Source organism: Onychostruthus taczanowskii, unplaced genomic scaffold (assembly GCF_017590055.1).
Source record: "Onychostruthus taczanowskii isolate IOZ18803 unplaced genomic scaffold, ASM1759005v1 scaffold17, whole genome shotgun sequence".
NCBI classification, from domain to species: Eukaryota; Metazoa; Chordata; class Aves; order Passeriformes; family Passeridae; genus Onychostruthus; species Onychostruthus taczanowskii.
In genome coordinates this window covers 12,820,679-12,835,617 of record NW_024498906.1, presented here as the reverse complement: position 1 = coordinate 12,835,617, position 14,939 = coordinate 12,820,679, and the positions used below count along the sequence as shown (strand labels likewise).

Below are 14,939 nucleotides of genomic sequence, written 5' to 3'. Positions count from 1 at the left end.
ACTGGAATTCATTTTTCTCCAGGGCACTTTCACTGTTAAAACCCTGATTGTGAGACTTTTCTTTGTGCTGAGGGGAGATTCTACCCCTCTGTGAGCAGATTCACCGATATTTCCATCAGAGCCCGTGGAAAACTGGGAATTAAAGGGAGACAATCCAGCTGAAGGGCTTGGTAAGAGCGTACTTGACCCTCTCACAGCAAACTGGGCATGGCCAAACTGATGTTGGGAGCTGCATTTAGGCAAAATGCTGAATTCTTCTGAGAGGATTGAGACCTTTACAAATGTGTCTTCATGTGCCATGAAGTAGCCGTAATTTGCTCGGACTTCTTAAAATCTGTTTCTAAAAACTGCAGTGCAGATTCTTTTACTGGGCTCCAGTTTTTTGATTTGTAGCCTGCTTCTTTCTAGAGGAGAGTCTCCTTTTTACCTGGAGGGTTGGTAAGAAGAACAAAACTCACTTCTTTTCTCTGCTGTCTTTTCTTTTAATACCCACATCTGCAGACACTGTATGTATCCATACCAAGCACAACAGAAAGATGAAGGTATCTCCAGTTTTCCAACAATTTACCCAAAAATTTTTGTACCGTTCAAGGGATGAAAGTCACCTTATTACCATAGCAGAGTGTGTCTCTAATCTCTTGTTCAGCCCAGAACAGAGTTCTTGCTTTACCTCCCACACAAGAAAGATTACAGATCTATTTACATAGGGAGTATTGTAATGTATTTCCTCCATATTTCATGGAATTCTGGAATGGTTTGGATTGGAAAGGGATCGTAAAGATCTTCTGATTCCAACCCTCTGCTTTGGGCAGGGACACCTTCCACTGTCCCAGGCTGCTCCAGCCCCAATGTCCAACCTGGCCTTGGGCACTGCCAGGGATCCAGGGGCAGCCACAGCTGCTCTGGGTACCCTGTCCCACGGCCTGCCCACCCTGCCAGGAACAATTCCTGCCCAGTATCCCATCTAAACCTGCTTTCAGTTTGAAGCCATTCCCTGTGTCCTGTCACTCCATGCCCCTGTGACAAGTCACTCTCAGCTGAACCCATGCAAAATGCATTTTTGGTGTTCAGGTGAGTACTCGCATACTGAGCATATTTCTAGTGCATCCCAGAAAAGATGCAATAAGCAAAACAACTTTTCCATTTGGAATTTCATCTTCTTCATTTAGGACTCAGTCTGATTGGGGTTTTTTTTTCATTATCAAACCAAATCTTCAGGTCTGTCCAGGCCCTGTTGTTTTAAGCAGGCTTAGATCAGCATAGATTGGGTCCTTCATGTCTAGTTTGTGAAGATCTTCTCTAAAAAGGGAACTGCTGAGTCCTAAAGGTAGAAAGCACTTCAAGCAGAGTTTAAGGGTGTTCAGGAAAGAGTTTAAGCACAGCTGTAACTCAGAAGCATGTGCAACTGCCCTGCTTTGATCACAAGACTTAAGCACATGTTCAGTGTTAACACATGCTGGGCAGTTTTGCTGCTCTGTAGTTCCCAGATGCAGGCTGAAGGTAGGAGAATATTCCAGCTGAAAGGAGCCAGGACAAATTAGGGTGACAAGCTTCAGAGAGAAATTAGAGGGGAGCATTAGGTGACTTGTGTGGATTTTTTTCCTGTTTTTATTCTGTTTGTTGAACAAGTTTTTCAAACTCACAGACCGTCGTTTCAGACAATAACAGAGTTGCCTAACAAAAGAAAAGCATTTTTTTCTTTCTATTTAACCTTAAAAAAATCAGAAAAGAGAAAAATAGTAGACAGACCGTCGTTTCAGACAATAACAGAGTTGCCTAACAAAAGAAAAGCATTTTTTGTTTCTATTTAACCTTAACAAAATCAGAAAAGAGAAAAATAGTATAAGTGTTTGTACTCTTTTTCTTTTGCAACTGGATGATGGTGATTTGATAACCCAATATTTTCCTTGCCTCACAGTACCAAAGCTCTGCTTGCAATTGGATCAGCCTCAGCGTAAGCACTCAGAAATCTGCCTGTGGGTATTAGTTTGAAAGTCAAATAAACTTCACTGGATTCTTTGGCACAGAATGTATGCCAGCTTAAAATGGCAAAATCCTTACTGGGCTTTGGGCTCTGTAAAACTTATATAATAATAATAGAGCTCAGCAGTGCTCCTTATGCTTCCAAAATCCTTGTGTAAACCAAGAGGAGGTTTGTGTATATGGAGGTGGGATGGAGAAGAATCATTACTAAAAACTGCTTGTGAATGAATTAGTTAGATCCTCTCCACTGGGGAGCTGGAACTGATACTTGCAACCTCTCTATATATTGGAGGAAAAACCAAAATATCAGGGGCTTAACTGGAGTGGAAGTCACCCAACTGAAACATTATACAATGCTTTGAAATTTCAAGAGAAAGGTTCTAATCTTTTGGCTGTCTTGCTCATTGTTTGGAGATGAAAAGGGAGGAAATCAACATCCCCATGAAATACAATTACTATAAATTGCTTTCTTTTCATACTGTTCATAATGAAAATAGGAAAGTTACCTACTCTGCAGGAGCACTGTAATTTGGTGGATGTAGACTGCAAGAGCACATTCAGCAGTGCAACACTGCATTTCTACATGAACCAACTAATGGAGAATATAAAATATTGTATAGCAGTGCTGACTCCACAATGCTCTGAAGCCACGAAAATAATATTTTCAGTGGAAGAATACTTAAAGTGAACTCTAAAACTGAGCTGATCTTGTGCAGGGAGTTGATCCTGAGTCCCAAAGATTGGATTTGACCATCTTGGAGCTCTTTCCCACCTCAGTGATTCTGTTTGTCACTGCTGCATTCAGGGGTTTCCAGCTCTGAGGTCCTCGTGGGACACCTGGAAATGGGAATTTCCTGGATCTGGCAGGGTCATTCCCACGAGCAGGGGAGGGTGGATGAGCCTTGCTCTGCCCTGCTTTGGGGGAGATGGAGCAGGACAAATGAGTGAGGGACTCAGTGTGCACCTCTGGAAAAATGCATTTCACCTTTCTTGGGTCAGGATAGGAGGGGAAAAGTGAACTGGGACTTTCTGCTGTCTTTGTGCGGAAAAATTGTGTGTTGAATGCCAGCAGTCATCACCAGCCACAGAACAACGCTCCCATTTCCTTTTTTGCTTTTTCCTAAGGAGCAGGAGAAGGCGGCGTTGGGAGAGGGTGAGGTCATCTGCTTCCACTAAATAATGCTGCAATGAGCCATTCACTATTTCTTGTTCTTTTTATCGTACCAGAGTCCCTGGTCAGAGGGCAGGACCTTACTACCGCTGGAATTATCTTCCAGGCAACCTGTCCATGGTTGGGTGTTGTCATAGGGAGCAATGAGAAATTATAAACCTGTTAGAGCAGGACCAGCTTTTTGAAATTGTTTTTTTAAAAATAAATGAATTCTGACTCGTTTTAATTTTCCCTTCCGTTTTTGTGGGTTGTATTTCCAAGCTTTTGTCTTCAGGCTGAAATCTCAGAATCTCCTGACACCAGGAATTGTATCTTTTATGAAAACATAGAAAACTGTGAGGCTCCTAAGTGTGAAAGGGTTGTGCCAGCACTGGATCCTCAGTGGAATACCCTGGCTGGTACTGTGGAAGCACTCTCTGCCTTTTTTTTTTTTTTTTTTAATGTTCAGGTCTTTTACACAAAGGCCTGTGACAGGGACAGTATTTTGTTTGCACAGCTGGGAATTCTGGGGTGCCCCATGACTGTCAATTGCTCCAGAAGGACAAATAAAAATATAACACTGAATAAAAAATGGCCATCACATTCTAACCCGGAAGGGAACTGCCAGTGAAACCATCTCATTTCCATTCGTGGATAGAGCTGCGAATTAAGGGAAGAACATGGAAGATTTAAGACTGTTTGTGGCATTCAGGCATCTGCTTTTGAAGTTTTGTGTCATTTTGTGACTTCCTCTCCTCAGTAAGAGAGAGACATCAAAAAGAAATTATTGTCCCCAACCTATCTGCTTCTTCTCTAAGGAAAAAAAGTGCTAAATCAGATAGGCTGGAAAGCGTCAATAGCTCAGGAATGCAGGAATGAGGTTAATGGACAAATATAGAGGTGGTGTAAGCAGGGCCAGACCTCATTAACATATTTGGAGTTACACCCATTTATACCCAGCCTGGCTTTGGCCCTGGATCAGCAATTCCCCAGTGAACAGCCTGCATCAAACCACTGCTGAATTTGGCCCATTTCATCTGACATCTGCATCCTGCCTCGAAGTGGCCTGTCACACTTACTGCACATCAGATCACACCTGCCCAGGCGGCCACGGGCAATTGACTTTTTTGTTTGAAAAAACAACAAAAAAACAACAAAATTAAAAAAAAAAAATCAGTCACATATCATCAAGAAAAACAACATTGTTTTAGGACTCTTATCTCTTCACTCCCAAATATCCTGTTTCTTCGAGCTGCGGTGGCCAGGACCAATAGAAACCTCTTCCTGCCATTGGCTGACTTCATTTCCCAGAGTTAGCACAATCTCATCCGCTCTAAACAACCTCATCAAAACTTCTTTCTGGTCAGAGCGAAGCAATAATTATTATTAGCAATTATTAGCGATCAATAACCTTGATCACATTATGGCAAGCACTATTAAGGTAAGGAGGGGGTACCTTTTTTTGTTGGAATTTTTTTCTCACTGGCATGTTCTTTGGTTTCCTTTATCAACCTAGATAAGTTAGAATTGGGCAACACCCCCACTGCCACAATAGAGGACAACAAGATTTCCTTTGTACTGCCTAGTAAATTTCCTTTTTCCTACTCCAACCATCCGCAAGGCTTAAAAACTTCAAACTCGGAAAAAAAATTGGGTTTTTTAAATTCACTGTTCAGTGGTGTGGATTGCATAGACGAAGCCCTTTTGTGAGAGCTTCTGAAATTTCTTGTAGGTATCCCTTGGACAACTTGGATGTGTTTGTGGACTGCCATGAGGGGAGAGGGTGTGCGCTGGAAGGAAAAACCGGGCTCCTAAGGGCACTAAACTTTTGGATACTTTGAAATGTTTCTCTTGCGGATGGGGACACAAATGGGAAGGAGAGGCACCAGCTCTTGTTTCTCTCTCTCATGCAGGTGTTAATTATGTGTTTTTCTAGAAACTCTTAACCTTAAACTTGGGACGTTTCTGAATGTTATTTTAATGGTGGTGGGAAGATCTCTCAGGCGTGTTCTTTTTTATTGTTTTAATTTTTCGGACAATAAAAATCTCTTCTTGGTGCATAACTTGATCTCAGTGCATGGTTTGTTGGCTTTGGGTTTTTTGTTTTTTTTTTTAAGAATGGCTTTGCTGAGTTTTTTTGGGCTGTGTCACTTAGAAAGTTGAATAAATCTGTCTGTCTGGTTTTTGTTTGTCTGGACAGCAGTTACCAATAGAGCAATAGCTGTGATTAATTGCAGAATGTAACGGTAATTAAATGCTTTGTGATAGTGAAACTAATTTTACATAAAGAGCACGGACAGGGAGGACTGCGGTGTTGTTTTATCAGGTTTGGGATCAAGGTATTCTCGGGTTCAGGACTGAGGTATTTGTTTTCTTCGTGGCATTGTCTGTTTCTGTACTTTTCTAATTATGTCAGAGATGTAATGAGGGGTATGGAATAGCCTGGCTGTTGGATAAGTAGGGCTGCAGTTGGGTTTTTCAGTAAATTCTGCTCCAGTGTTTACATTTCAGAGATCATTTGATGCTTTTTGTTACGGTTTTGGGAAGCTGACAGTAGTGCCCGAGGGCAGTGTGATTAAAAAGTCAAATGAACCTTTTGTTTTTGCAGTCACTGATGTTTTCGATGTTTTCATGGGGCTATCAATAGAGACATAGATCTGACTCTCCTCTGCACTTCTGGCCAGCATCTGTTAAATGCTAAGTAGCTCCTGAAACTGAATTCCCTTTGGTTTTGCCGTGCATTTCAGGGCACGCAGGACATGACAGGCACTTAATGAAAATCTTGAGTTTCAGGGAGTCAAGTTTTGGCTAAAAGGAGGGCTCTGTACTGAGGTTTTAATGATGGGTTTGCTTCTATTAATCAGAATATTGATATGAAATATATTTTCAAAAGTAATGGCACCCACGAGATGGGATGCCGTTTGCATTTTAGGTAACTCCTATTATTTATTTCCTTTATGTTTCGTATTGACTGAATTTTAACAGGCTAGAAGATTGTTAAATGGTACCTAATTGTTATTATTTGATCTCCACCTTACACTTAGAGAACTGTTTTACGCAGCCTGGTAATGCAGTGTACTCAGCAAAATGTAAAATGTACAATTCTCTCTCCTCATCTGGAATGCGAATCTTGTAGGAGGTCTCAGGCAACCCAAAACGTTGAGGATTTTGCTGCCCAGGCTGCTGGGAAGGCCTTACATGCTGTAGCAAGAATTAAAATTTTATTTATGCAAGTGCAAAATGTGAAATGACTGGAAAGAAATGACAGGTGCTTTGTATTCGAGGTGCAGGAAATGTGCTCTGACATGAGGCTGAGACGGTCCAAAGATTCTCAATTCCTCTTCTATGGGGAGTGGATAAAGAAGCCTTTTAACTGAAGGGTTTCTGAAATGAAGACATTCCGTTTGAAGGCCAGGCAGGTGTTTGTTTAGCTTTTGCTAAACTGCTACACACACATATATATATTTAATCATATAAATATTTAATGAAATAGCTTCGGTTGTCTGGTGGCAGTAGATTGTCCAGCTCTCCGTGGGTGCTTGAGGAAGGTGGAGAGCCTTATCTGGGAATTCACTGGCTTCTTTAGGGAAGCTGTGGAGCCACTAAATTTCAGAATTAGGATGTGAATGGTTCTGTATTTGTTCACAACGGGGCAGAGACTTCTCGGAACCTGCACCCGTGCAAAGGTGACCTTCCAGTCAGGGTGTCTGATTCATCCTTTCCCTCTCACCACCCTGCAGACCGACCCGTGGGACACTGGGGCTCGGCAGGAACCCCGCTGCCTTCACTGGGGCTCGCTGGGCTCTGCGCAGGCAAACCCTGCCGGGAGATTTTGGGGGCTGGGAGTGAGTTTTTGGGGGCTGGGAGTGAGTTTTTTGGGTGCTGGGTTTGACATCCTGAGTGTGGTTTTCACTCTCTCCTCACCCTGTGTCCTCCTCGTGCTGCCCCCTGTTCCTTTTTCCCTGGGAAGGGGAAAGTGCCATGGTGGGAGGTTTGTCCTGAAGAGGAGGAGGAGGAGGAGGATGTGGCAGCAGCAGCTTTTTCCCAAGCTCTGACAAGGATAAATAATATTAATCCTGACTTCCCCACTGGACCATCCTTGCCCAGGCCAGGGATCTCTCCCTTGGATGGAGAGAGGTCAGTGCAAGAGGCTGTGGAGAGGAAGGTGGTGCAAGAAGGTGCCTCCCCAAACGCAGGATTTTGGGTTGATATTTCATATCCCAATACCTGGTGCACACTCAGCTCAGCTCTCTGTTATGTTTCTTTGGAATTTTGAAGGATGAAAAGTGGTTTTTCAAGTGGAAAAAGTCTCCTCAGAGTGAAGATTTCAGTGCTGACAGGTTTCCCTCTGGCTCAGGTGGTGTCTGACAGCTCTGCGGCAGCACAGCAGTGCAGAGCACTGAAGCTGAACATTATCAAATAAAGGCAATTTTTTATATTTATTAGTCACACTAACTACTGTAAATACAATTTTAGAATTTGGCATCAGTCTTTTGTTTGTGTTTTGCCTTTTTTTAATAGAATGGAGCAAAAATTATTTAAGAGTTACCTTGGGGTGCAGTAAAAATAGTCATCCTGGAGGTCATTTTGGTGGTTTTTCCCATTAAATAGAAAAGTACAACTAGAATTCTAATTCCTTGCCATGTTCAAGCCTTGCTCTGTTTCTCTCTTCGCTTGCCAGTGCCATTGTGCTTATTCTTAGAAAAACTCTTCAGTAAGTTGACTTTATAAAGATTTATTGATTACACTTGTGGATATTTCTTTTTTTTTTAACTTACACCTAAATATGCTCACATCCACTCGTCATTATTATGTACTGAAGTGATGTTCATATGGAATCTGTGATTTCAGGGAGAAAAAGTCTGTGTGTTTGATAAAGGACAGGAGAATCTTTGTGGTTTCTGAGGCTTGAGGGTGTGGATGCACTGATTAAAGCAGAATATAGGAGGCAAGATGAATTTTTTTTGAGGAATCTTACTCCGTTTTTGTTTCTGTAGCATTCCTTTTCTCTCACTTTCTTTTAGTAACTCCAAGTAGTCACTCAAATGCTTCTGAAAGCTGGAGACAGTTAAGAAATAAATCTGTTCTTGGCGTATGGAAATGTTTAAGGCTTTGTTTGGAGGATTGCATCTGCACTGGGTCCAGCAGAGCTGACATAGTAATTTGTACTTTTGTTCCTTGCATTAGAACAATTATGAAGATTATTACCTTCCCCCCCCCCCCCCCCCCCCCATCATCTCAGTTAGCAGCTGATGCAATGGCATATTTAACTTTTTCAACTTTTTAACATATTCAACTTTGTTAACTTTATCAAGCCTGTAAATCCTTCCCTTGGCTTTGGTGATGTTGTACATTTAGACATTTAAATTTTGCTGAGCACACACCTGAGTGCTCTGGTGAACCAGAGACAGCAACAGAGCCTTAAAGTACTTACCCTCATCCTCCACTCCTCAATCCAAACTTCCACCAATTTCATGAAGGTTTTATCCCAATAAAGGCAGTAGAATCAGAGCTATAATTATTTCCAGGTAAAGCACTATTTCTGACTCAAATACAAATGTGTAATTTCAAGGCAGAAATGAACAGAAGTTATTCTGGGGGGATTTTTGTGTTGTTTTCTTTTGCTTTTAATCAGCAGTCATTTAACTCAATTTGGTTTGTGTCTTCGTATGCCAAAACCAAGTGAAATATAAGGATTTTGCTTTCTAGAATTAAGTCCCCAGGCAAGGAACAACAGCTGGAAAATGCATATGTTTGACTGTCTGAGCTTGTTGGTTTGTTTGTTTTTCCTGAACAAGAACTACATTATCCCTTAACAAAATGTTTTTCAGCAAGTTCCCCGTGTTACAAAAGGCCTTTCAGAAATAATGTTCAAAGAAACAAGTGCTCTTGGAGAATGACTTGCTGGAAGATAAACACAGAAGCAGTTTTGCAAAATATGAATGCCAAAAAAAAGATATTTATTTTCCAAGCGACCCTTTATAATTCAATAAAAATATGTAATGCTGTTTACTCAGGAAGAAGTAGCCTTTGTAATGCAAGTTTCTAAATCAAGCCAAGATAATTACTTAGAAAATTGAGGAAAAAAAAGAAAAAGAAAAAAAGAAAATTTTGTTTTGCATCACATATTATGAATTTTAGCAAAATAAGGGTGATACAGTAGAAAATATCACAGTACCAAACCTTGTCAGGGTAACTAATTCATTGACTGCAATGGGATTTTTATCATATCTATCTTTGAAAAATAAATTTCTTTGGATAGATAATTTTACAGCCACCCTGCTGTCCTTGATATACATATATATATACATAGATACAGATATAGATACAGATATAGATATAGATATAGATATAGATATAGATAGATATGATATATATTTGTGTATTACAGAAGAAATTTTTGCATTGAAAACATCAACAAAGATAGGAGAACTCTGAAGCACTTATGTGAAAAAGGCATCAGTCCTTTCCCTAAGGAATGGATGTGTCTTTGTGGTTGGAGATGTTGTTTTAAATGTTGTAACCAAACCTGCCTGAGGTTGGAGAGTGCTGTGTCCCTCAATTTATTCCTGCTCCCTTAGAAGGACTGTATAATCCTGTAAATAATTTATAATGATGAACAGAGGGAGAAGTTTTAGGAAATCTGGTGAGATTTGGCTTGCAAATATTACCTTTCTCCTTGAAATGCATCTTTAGGCACTGGGTTACCAATTTTTACTATGCACAGAGAAAGACTGGACATTTCTTTCAGGAAAGGGATATTAGTGGCTAATAAATAAAATTCACTATGGTTTTTAATAACTGTGTCTGAACCAGCAATTACCTCTTCTTGATAATTATCATTATCAAACTTGTTTCTAAGTAAAATGAATGAACGATTATTTGTCACAAGAATGTCATCGAACATTAAAAGTTAAAAAAGAATGATGAGTAACAATGATTTTTTTTAAGGGCTAGGCTGAGGGACTCAGAGTGCAGAAGGGAAATGGTCTTTTGGGAGTACTGAGTGGAAGGAATGCCTAGGATGTGATGTGTTCCCCTTGCAATGCTGTTTGTTTGCGGTGTGGATCTCCAGCCGTGGGTGGGAAGTGGTGTCACCAGGCTGGCGTGACCTTGTCACCCTGAGAGAGGAGCTGACTTGCTTAGTCAAAGGTGTGTGCTGCCAGCAGATGACAGGGACTGGCTTTATGCAAATACCTGCAGGAAGGGGTGGATCCCAATTTTCGGGAAGTGGCAGGACTCTTTAAAGCTACCTGCCTGATTTAACAGGCAGACCAAGACACGGTGCCACAAGTGGAGAAAAACCCCCCAGGAGACTGGAAATGCTTTGTTTGACAAATCCCTCATTACACCAAGGAGCAGAACGTTAATTCTACGGGGAAGGTTTTGCATAACTGCAGGAGTTTTTTTTAAACCTCATTCTTCAGAGCTGAAAAACATCTTTTTTTAGACTCTCTGTTTATTACCTTGATAAACAGCAAAATGCTGCCACAGCAATTACCTTGATGATAAAGGGTCTGTAGACAGATACTTCCTGTGTTCATTTCCTACCCAGATAAGCTGCCAAAATCAGGGACTACCAATACAGGAAATGCTTTCAATAGGAACTTCCTATCTGTTAATATCTAATTCACTGAAAAGATCTGAGTCCTTCTTGTTTCATATAAAGGTAATGCTCTACCTGATGCTATTTAAACACTCAAGTCCCAGTACAATGCATCTCTTGCTGTAATAAATTTCAAACCAATGCTGTTATCCTGGACTATGAAATATCAGCATTTTTCTCTGCAGTGATGGGAGAAGTGCCCCTGTATTTTATAATAATTGGGAATCGGGATGCTTCAAAATCCACTGTCATTCTGTCAGATGAAAAACAATCCTCCCTCAAACTCCTTGTTGAAATCCTTTCCTCGTTTCTGTACATCTCCAGGTAAAATACATATTTCAGTATCACTTGAGGTGGACTTCTCCAACAAATAGTTCAGAGCATGTTCTGGAGAACTTGGAGATTCATGGCCATTTTTTGTAATCCACTGTGCTCTACATATTAATCCAAAATGACTGCAACAGAAATTTTGCTTCACTGTGCTGGGAAGTAAAACCATGACTAACCTGTGTGTTTGAACCTCTGCTAAGGAAAAGAGAAAAGAGCAAAGGGAAAGGAAATAAAGACAGAAAACCTCCATTGCTAATTGTAACTTCAGGGTAATTTGTTTCAGGCACATGAACAGCAGGATGAATGAGGATTTATGAAACCTGGAGTGAAATTGGCCAAAATGAAGTCAGCAGTATGACTTGACTGGGGCCAGGCTTTCACTCAAGTTATTCAGGAATTCAGCCCAAAATTTCTGTGTTGTTTTGCCAGTGATTCCACTGGAGTCATTCCAGGTTTCTGCCACTGTGACTGAGATGGGTATTTTGGCCTTTCCCTGCAGAATTGAGAAGTCCTTTGCTGTTGTATCTTCATTTATATCCCACCTTTTCATCTGGGATGAGCAGGCCCACATTCAGTTATCTCCTCAGGTTGCTAAATTCGTGTTGTGCTCTGTATCTGGGATCTGAGAGTCTGGTTGGGTTTACTGAGGCTGGGAATCTGAGGCTGGATTCACAGGCCTTTCCAGACACCATGGTGAACACATCCCTTGGAGATTTCCTGGCTGTGGGACAGGAGGGCTGCTCCTGTGGGCACCTGACCCAAAACCCCAGATATTACAGAGGGTTCTGCAAGCTGGAGGTTGATTATGACAAGTGGCTTTCCCCAGGCCATGGGTGAAGAAGCTTTAGGAAGCTGCCCCTTAGCTTTGGGCTCACAGGGGTGCTGGAGAAATGCACACTTTGTCCTGAAAGCAATGTTCCTCAGATGTGGTTTAGTCAACTCTTATCTGCTCACATAAATTTTTATTATTGTTAATCTTTGGCGTACTCACAGCAGCTTTCCTCATGCGTCAGGTATTCCCTTGGAAGTGCTCAAAGCTGTTGCTTTTTACTAATCAGATCAACTCACTAAAGTGGTGGCCAGAGACATTTTTCACATTATTTCCATGCAAGCATTACCTTTTAAAATATTTCCCCGCGATTTGTCATCGAGGCATCGTTACCTCTGCTGTTTTCATGGAATTCAGAATCCGATTGTTTAGTCTACGTAAAGGGGGGAAAACGAGGGGGGTCCTGTGCCTTTAATGTTGTTTATAACGGTTGGACAGAGCTTGTCAGGTGAAGGTTAATTGCTCTCCAGTTAAAGCAGTTCTCTGCACAGATGGGTTATCAGGGCTGAACACTCGTTACAAGATTAATCTCGTTTCCGACAAGACTTCCCTTTCCTCCAACTGATTTTTGCTCAGCCATTGGACCTGTCACCAGCCGTTAGGAGAAGGGTGGGTTACCTCTGGGATATTAATGCCTGTGAGCAGCGAAACAATGCAGAGCGTGTGTCATATCGGCGGGGAACATCTTTAGGAGACAGCACATTTCAGAGCTCTTCTGAAGGTCGAGATTCATAAACAACAGAAACAGTCAGGAGTGTTTGCGTTAACCCTCCTCGTGGACACAAACTCCTAGGCTCCTTTTTTGTGTCCCTCTTTGTCTCTTTGGACTTTTTTTTTTTAGGTCCAAGGGTGTATTTTTGGTGAAAATTTTAGCCAGCAAAGCACCCCTGGTGAGATGTGGGACCCAAGATGCTTCTGTCCAGTCAATTGATGGATGAGGCCTTCAGTTTGTGCTTAAATGAGAGTCAATAAACCATGGTGACCACTCAAAAAGACTCAAACTTTGGGAGTTCTGTCTTGGGCTCTAAGCAAACCTGGTGAATTTTCCTCTTTTTCCAAGCTGGAGTCATTCAGAGATGGATCCACTGGGCTGCAGAGGTATGAGATGGATGTAAAGTGTGAGGCAAACCAGGCACATCATGTTCTTAGCACAGTATTGCCTTTCTAGCCAAGGCTGCAGCAGCTCTGCCAGTCCAAGCTCATCCTGAGCCTTTGGATGGACTGAGTTCAAGGAGGCTGCGGCACGAACGCAAAAGTCTCGCTGGAGTTTTTGGGTTTATTTCAGGAGTTCTGATACAACCAAAATAACACAACTTGGCAGAAGGCTCTGGCTGCCAGGTTTCTGCCACGCAGCTTTAGTCACTAAATTCTGAAGCGCTGAACAAATATTCAAGGCAACAAACAGGGTAGCTCTGATGTTTCCTTCGAGTTTCCTGTCCTGGCTTGGGATCAGCTCCATCCTGTTGATGGTGCTGAGTCTCTTCATTGACTTCTGTGAACTTTGAGTTGGGCTGGGTTGTCCCAGCCAAAAAATCCAGCTCTGTGGAGGGTCCTGGGCTGCACGGCATTCACTGGATGATTTATTTTCAATTTGTTTTATAAACATGCAACAAAACTAATAAATTATATAAAAAACAAATTTTGTTTAAAAATAATCTATCTGCAAGTTTCTGACAATTTCCTAATTTTCTTTTTTAATTTTCTTTTATTCGAGTAGTTTAATAATGTTACTGTTGAATTCTTGTGGTTTCTCATACTACCAAGATTAAAAATGCATTTTCCTTTGATTTAGAATCCACAGGATTTAGGGAAATTTACTTGCACCAGTTATAGAGCTGAAATGAAAGGTAGACAGGAATGTAACCTCTGGATGTCATCCTCTTCAGCACTGTGCATTCAGAGCCAAAGCAATTCAAGAGAGTGAATTCCATTACTGGTTCAAATAAGATAGGAAAAGTGCATAGTAAATCTTTACAATGCCAACTAAATCACTGCTGCTTTATGCCAAAGGAGGCAAGTTTAGTAGAAAGTTTTTTAATGGGCCAGGTTGAATTATTTTTAAAAGCAGAGAGTCCCTAAGAGGTTGTTAAATCTCTGCTTAGAGCCCGTAGAATAAGGATCTTGTTTTTCAAGATGCTGGTTGAGTTGAGAGTCCCTGCTGTCTGTGCTCAGTGAGAATTCAGATGGTTTTGAAGAGGGAAGCTTACACACAATTAGGATTTGGTGTTGTGCCACTTACCTGATGTGAGATAACCCCTCCTTGTCAATACCACCTTTCTAGAAAAAAAAAATTGAAAGTGGATTTTCCAAGGAAAGGTCTTTTTTTTTTTCAGCAAAATAATGGAATCTTTACTGTGAGGGCAGCAAGGCCCTGGCACAGAGTGCCCAGAGCAGCTGTGGAGCCCCTGGATCCCTGGCAGTGCCCAAGGCCAGGTTGGACACTGGGGCTGGAGCAGCCTGGCACAGTGGAAGGTGTCCCTGCCATGGCAGGGGTGGCATTGGATGGGCTTTAAGGTCCCTTCCACCCCAAACAATTCCATGATTTTGAGATTATTTGGTTTTTCATGTAGAACTGGAAGCTTTAGATCCAGGCATTCAACTACGAATTCCAAAGCTGTTTGTTGGGCAAGTGGGTTGCAGATTTGACAACTGCGACATCTTAAAAAAAAAAAAATCATTTGAATAGATGTTGGAAATATTTTGAGCTAAAGCACAATCTGTGAAATGTACATGTAAAGTACTGACTTTAAACTCATTCTGTAGGAATTTTCTGTCTGCAGTGGTGCCCAGATCCCTTTCAATCAGCATTAATGTGAAATCCTATAGAATCACAGAATCACTGAGGTTGGACAGGACCTCCAAAACAACCAGGTCCCAGCTGTGCCCCATGCCCACCTTGTCCCCAGCCCAGAGCACTCAGTGCCACCTCCAGGGGACACCTGCAGGGATGGGCACTGCAAAGCTCCCTGGGCAGCCCCTGCCAAGGCCTGAGCACCCTTTCCATGGGCAAATTCCTGCTGCTGTCCCAGCTGAACCTGCCC

General features: G+C 41.7%; 1 protein-coding gene across 5 annotated transcripts in view; it reads left to right on the top strand.

Moving 5' to 3' along the window:
- ERG (ETS transcription factor ERG) overlaps window positions 1-14,939 on the top strand; it is a 103,060-nt gene that overhangs the window by 36,573 nt on the left and 51,548 nt on the right. For 2 of the 5 annotated variants that reach the window (XM_041399833.1, XM_041399831.1), the window contains exon 1: window positions 4,448-4,574. The exons of 2 other annotated variants lie outside the window; for them this stretch is intronic. In XM_041399833.1, the coding sequence (XP_041255767.1) occupies window positions 4,557-4,574 (18 nt within the window). In that variant the 5' untranslated portion in view covers window positions 4,448-4,556. Of the gene's footprint in view, window positions 1-4,447; window positions 4,575-5,449; window positions 5,496-14,939 lie in introns of those variants that run through there. One more of the 5 variants, XM_041399834.1, reaches the window with a different exon arrangement.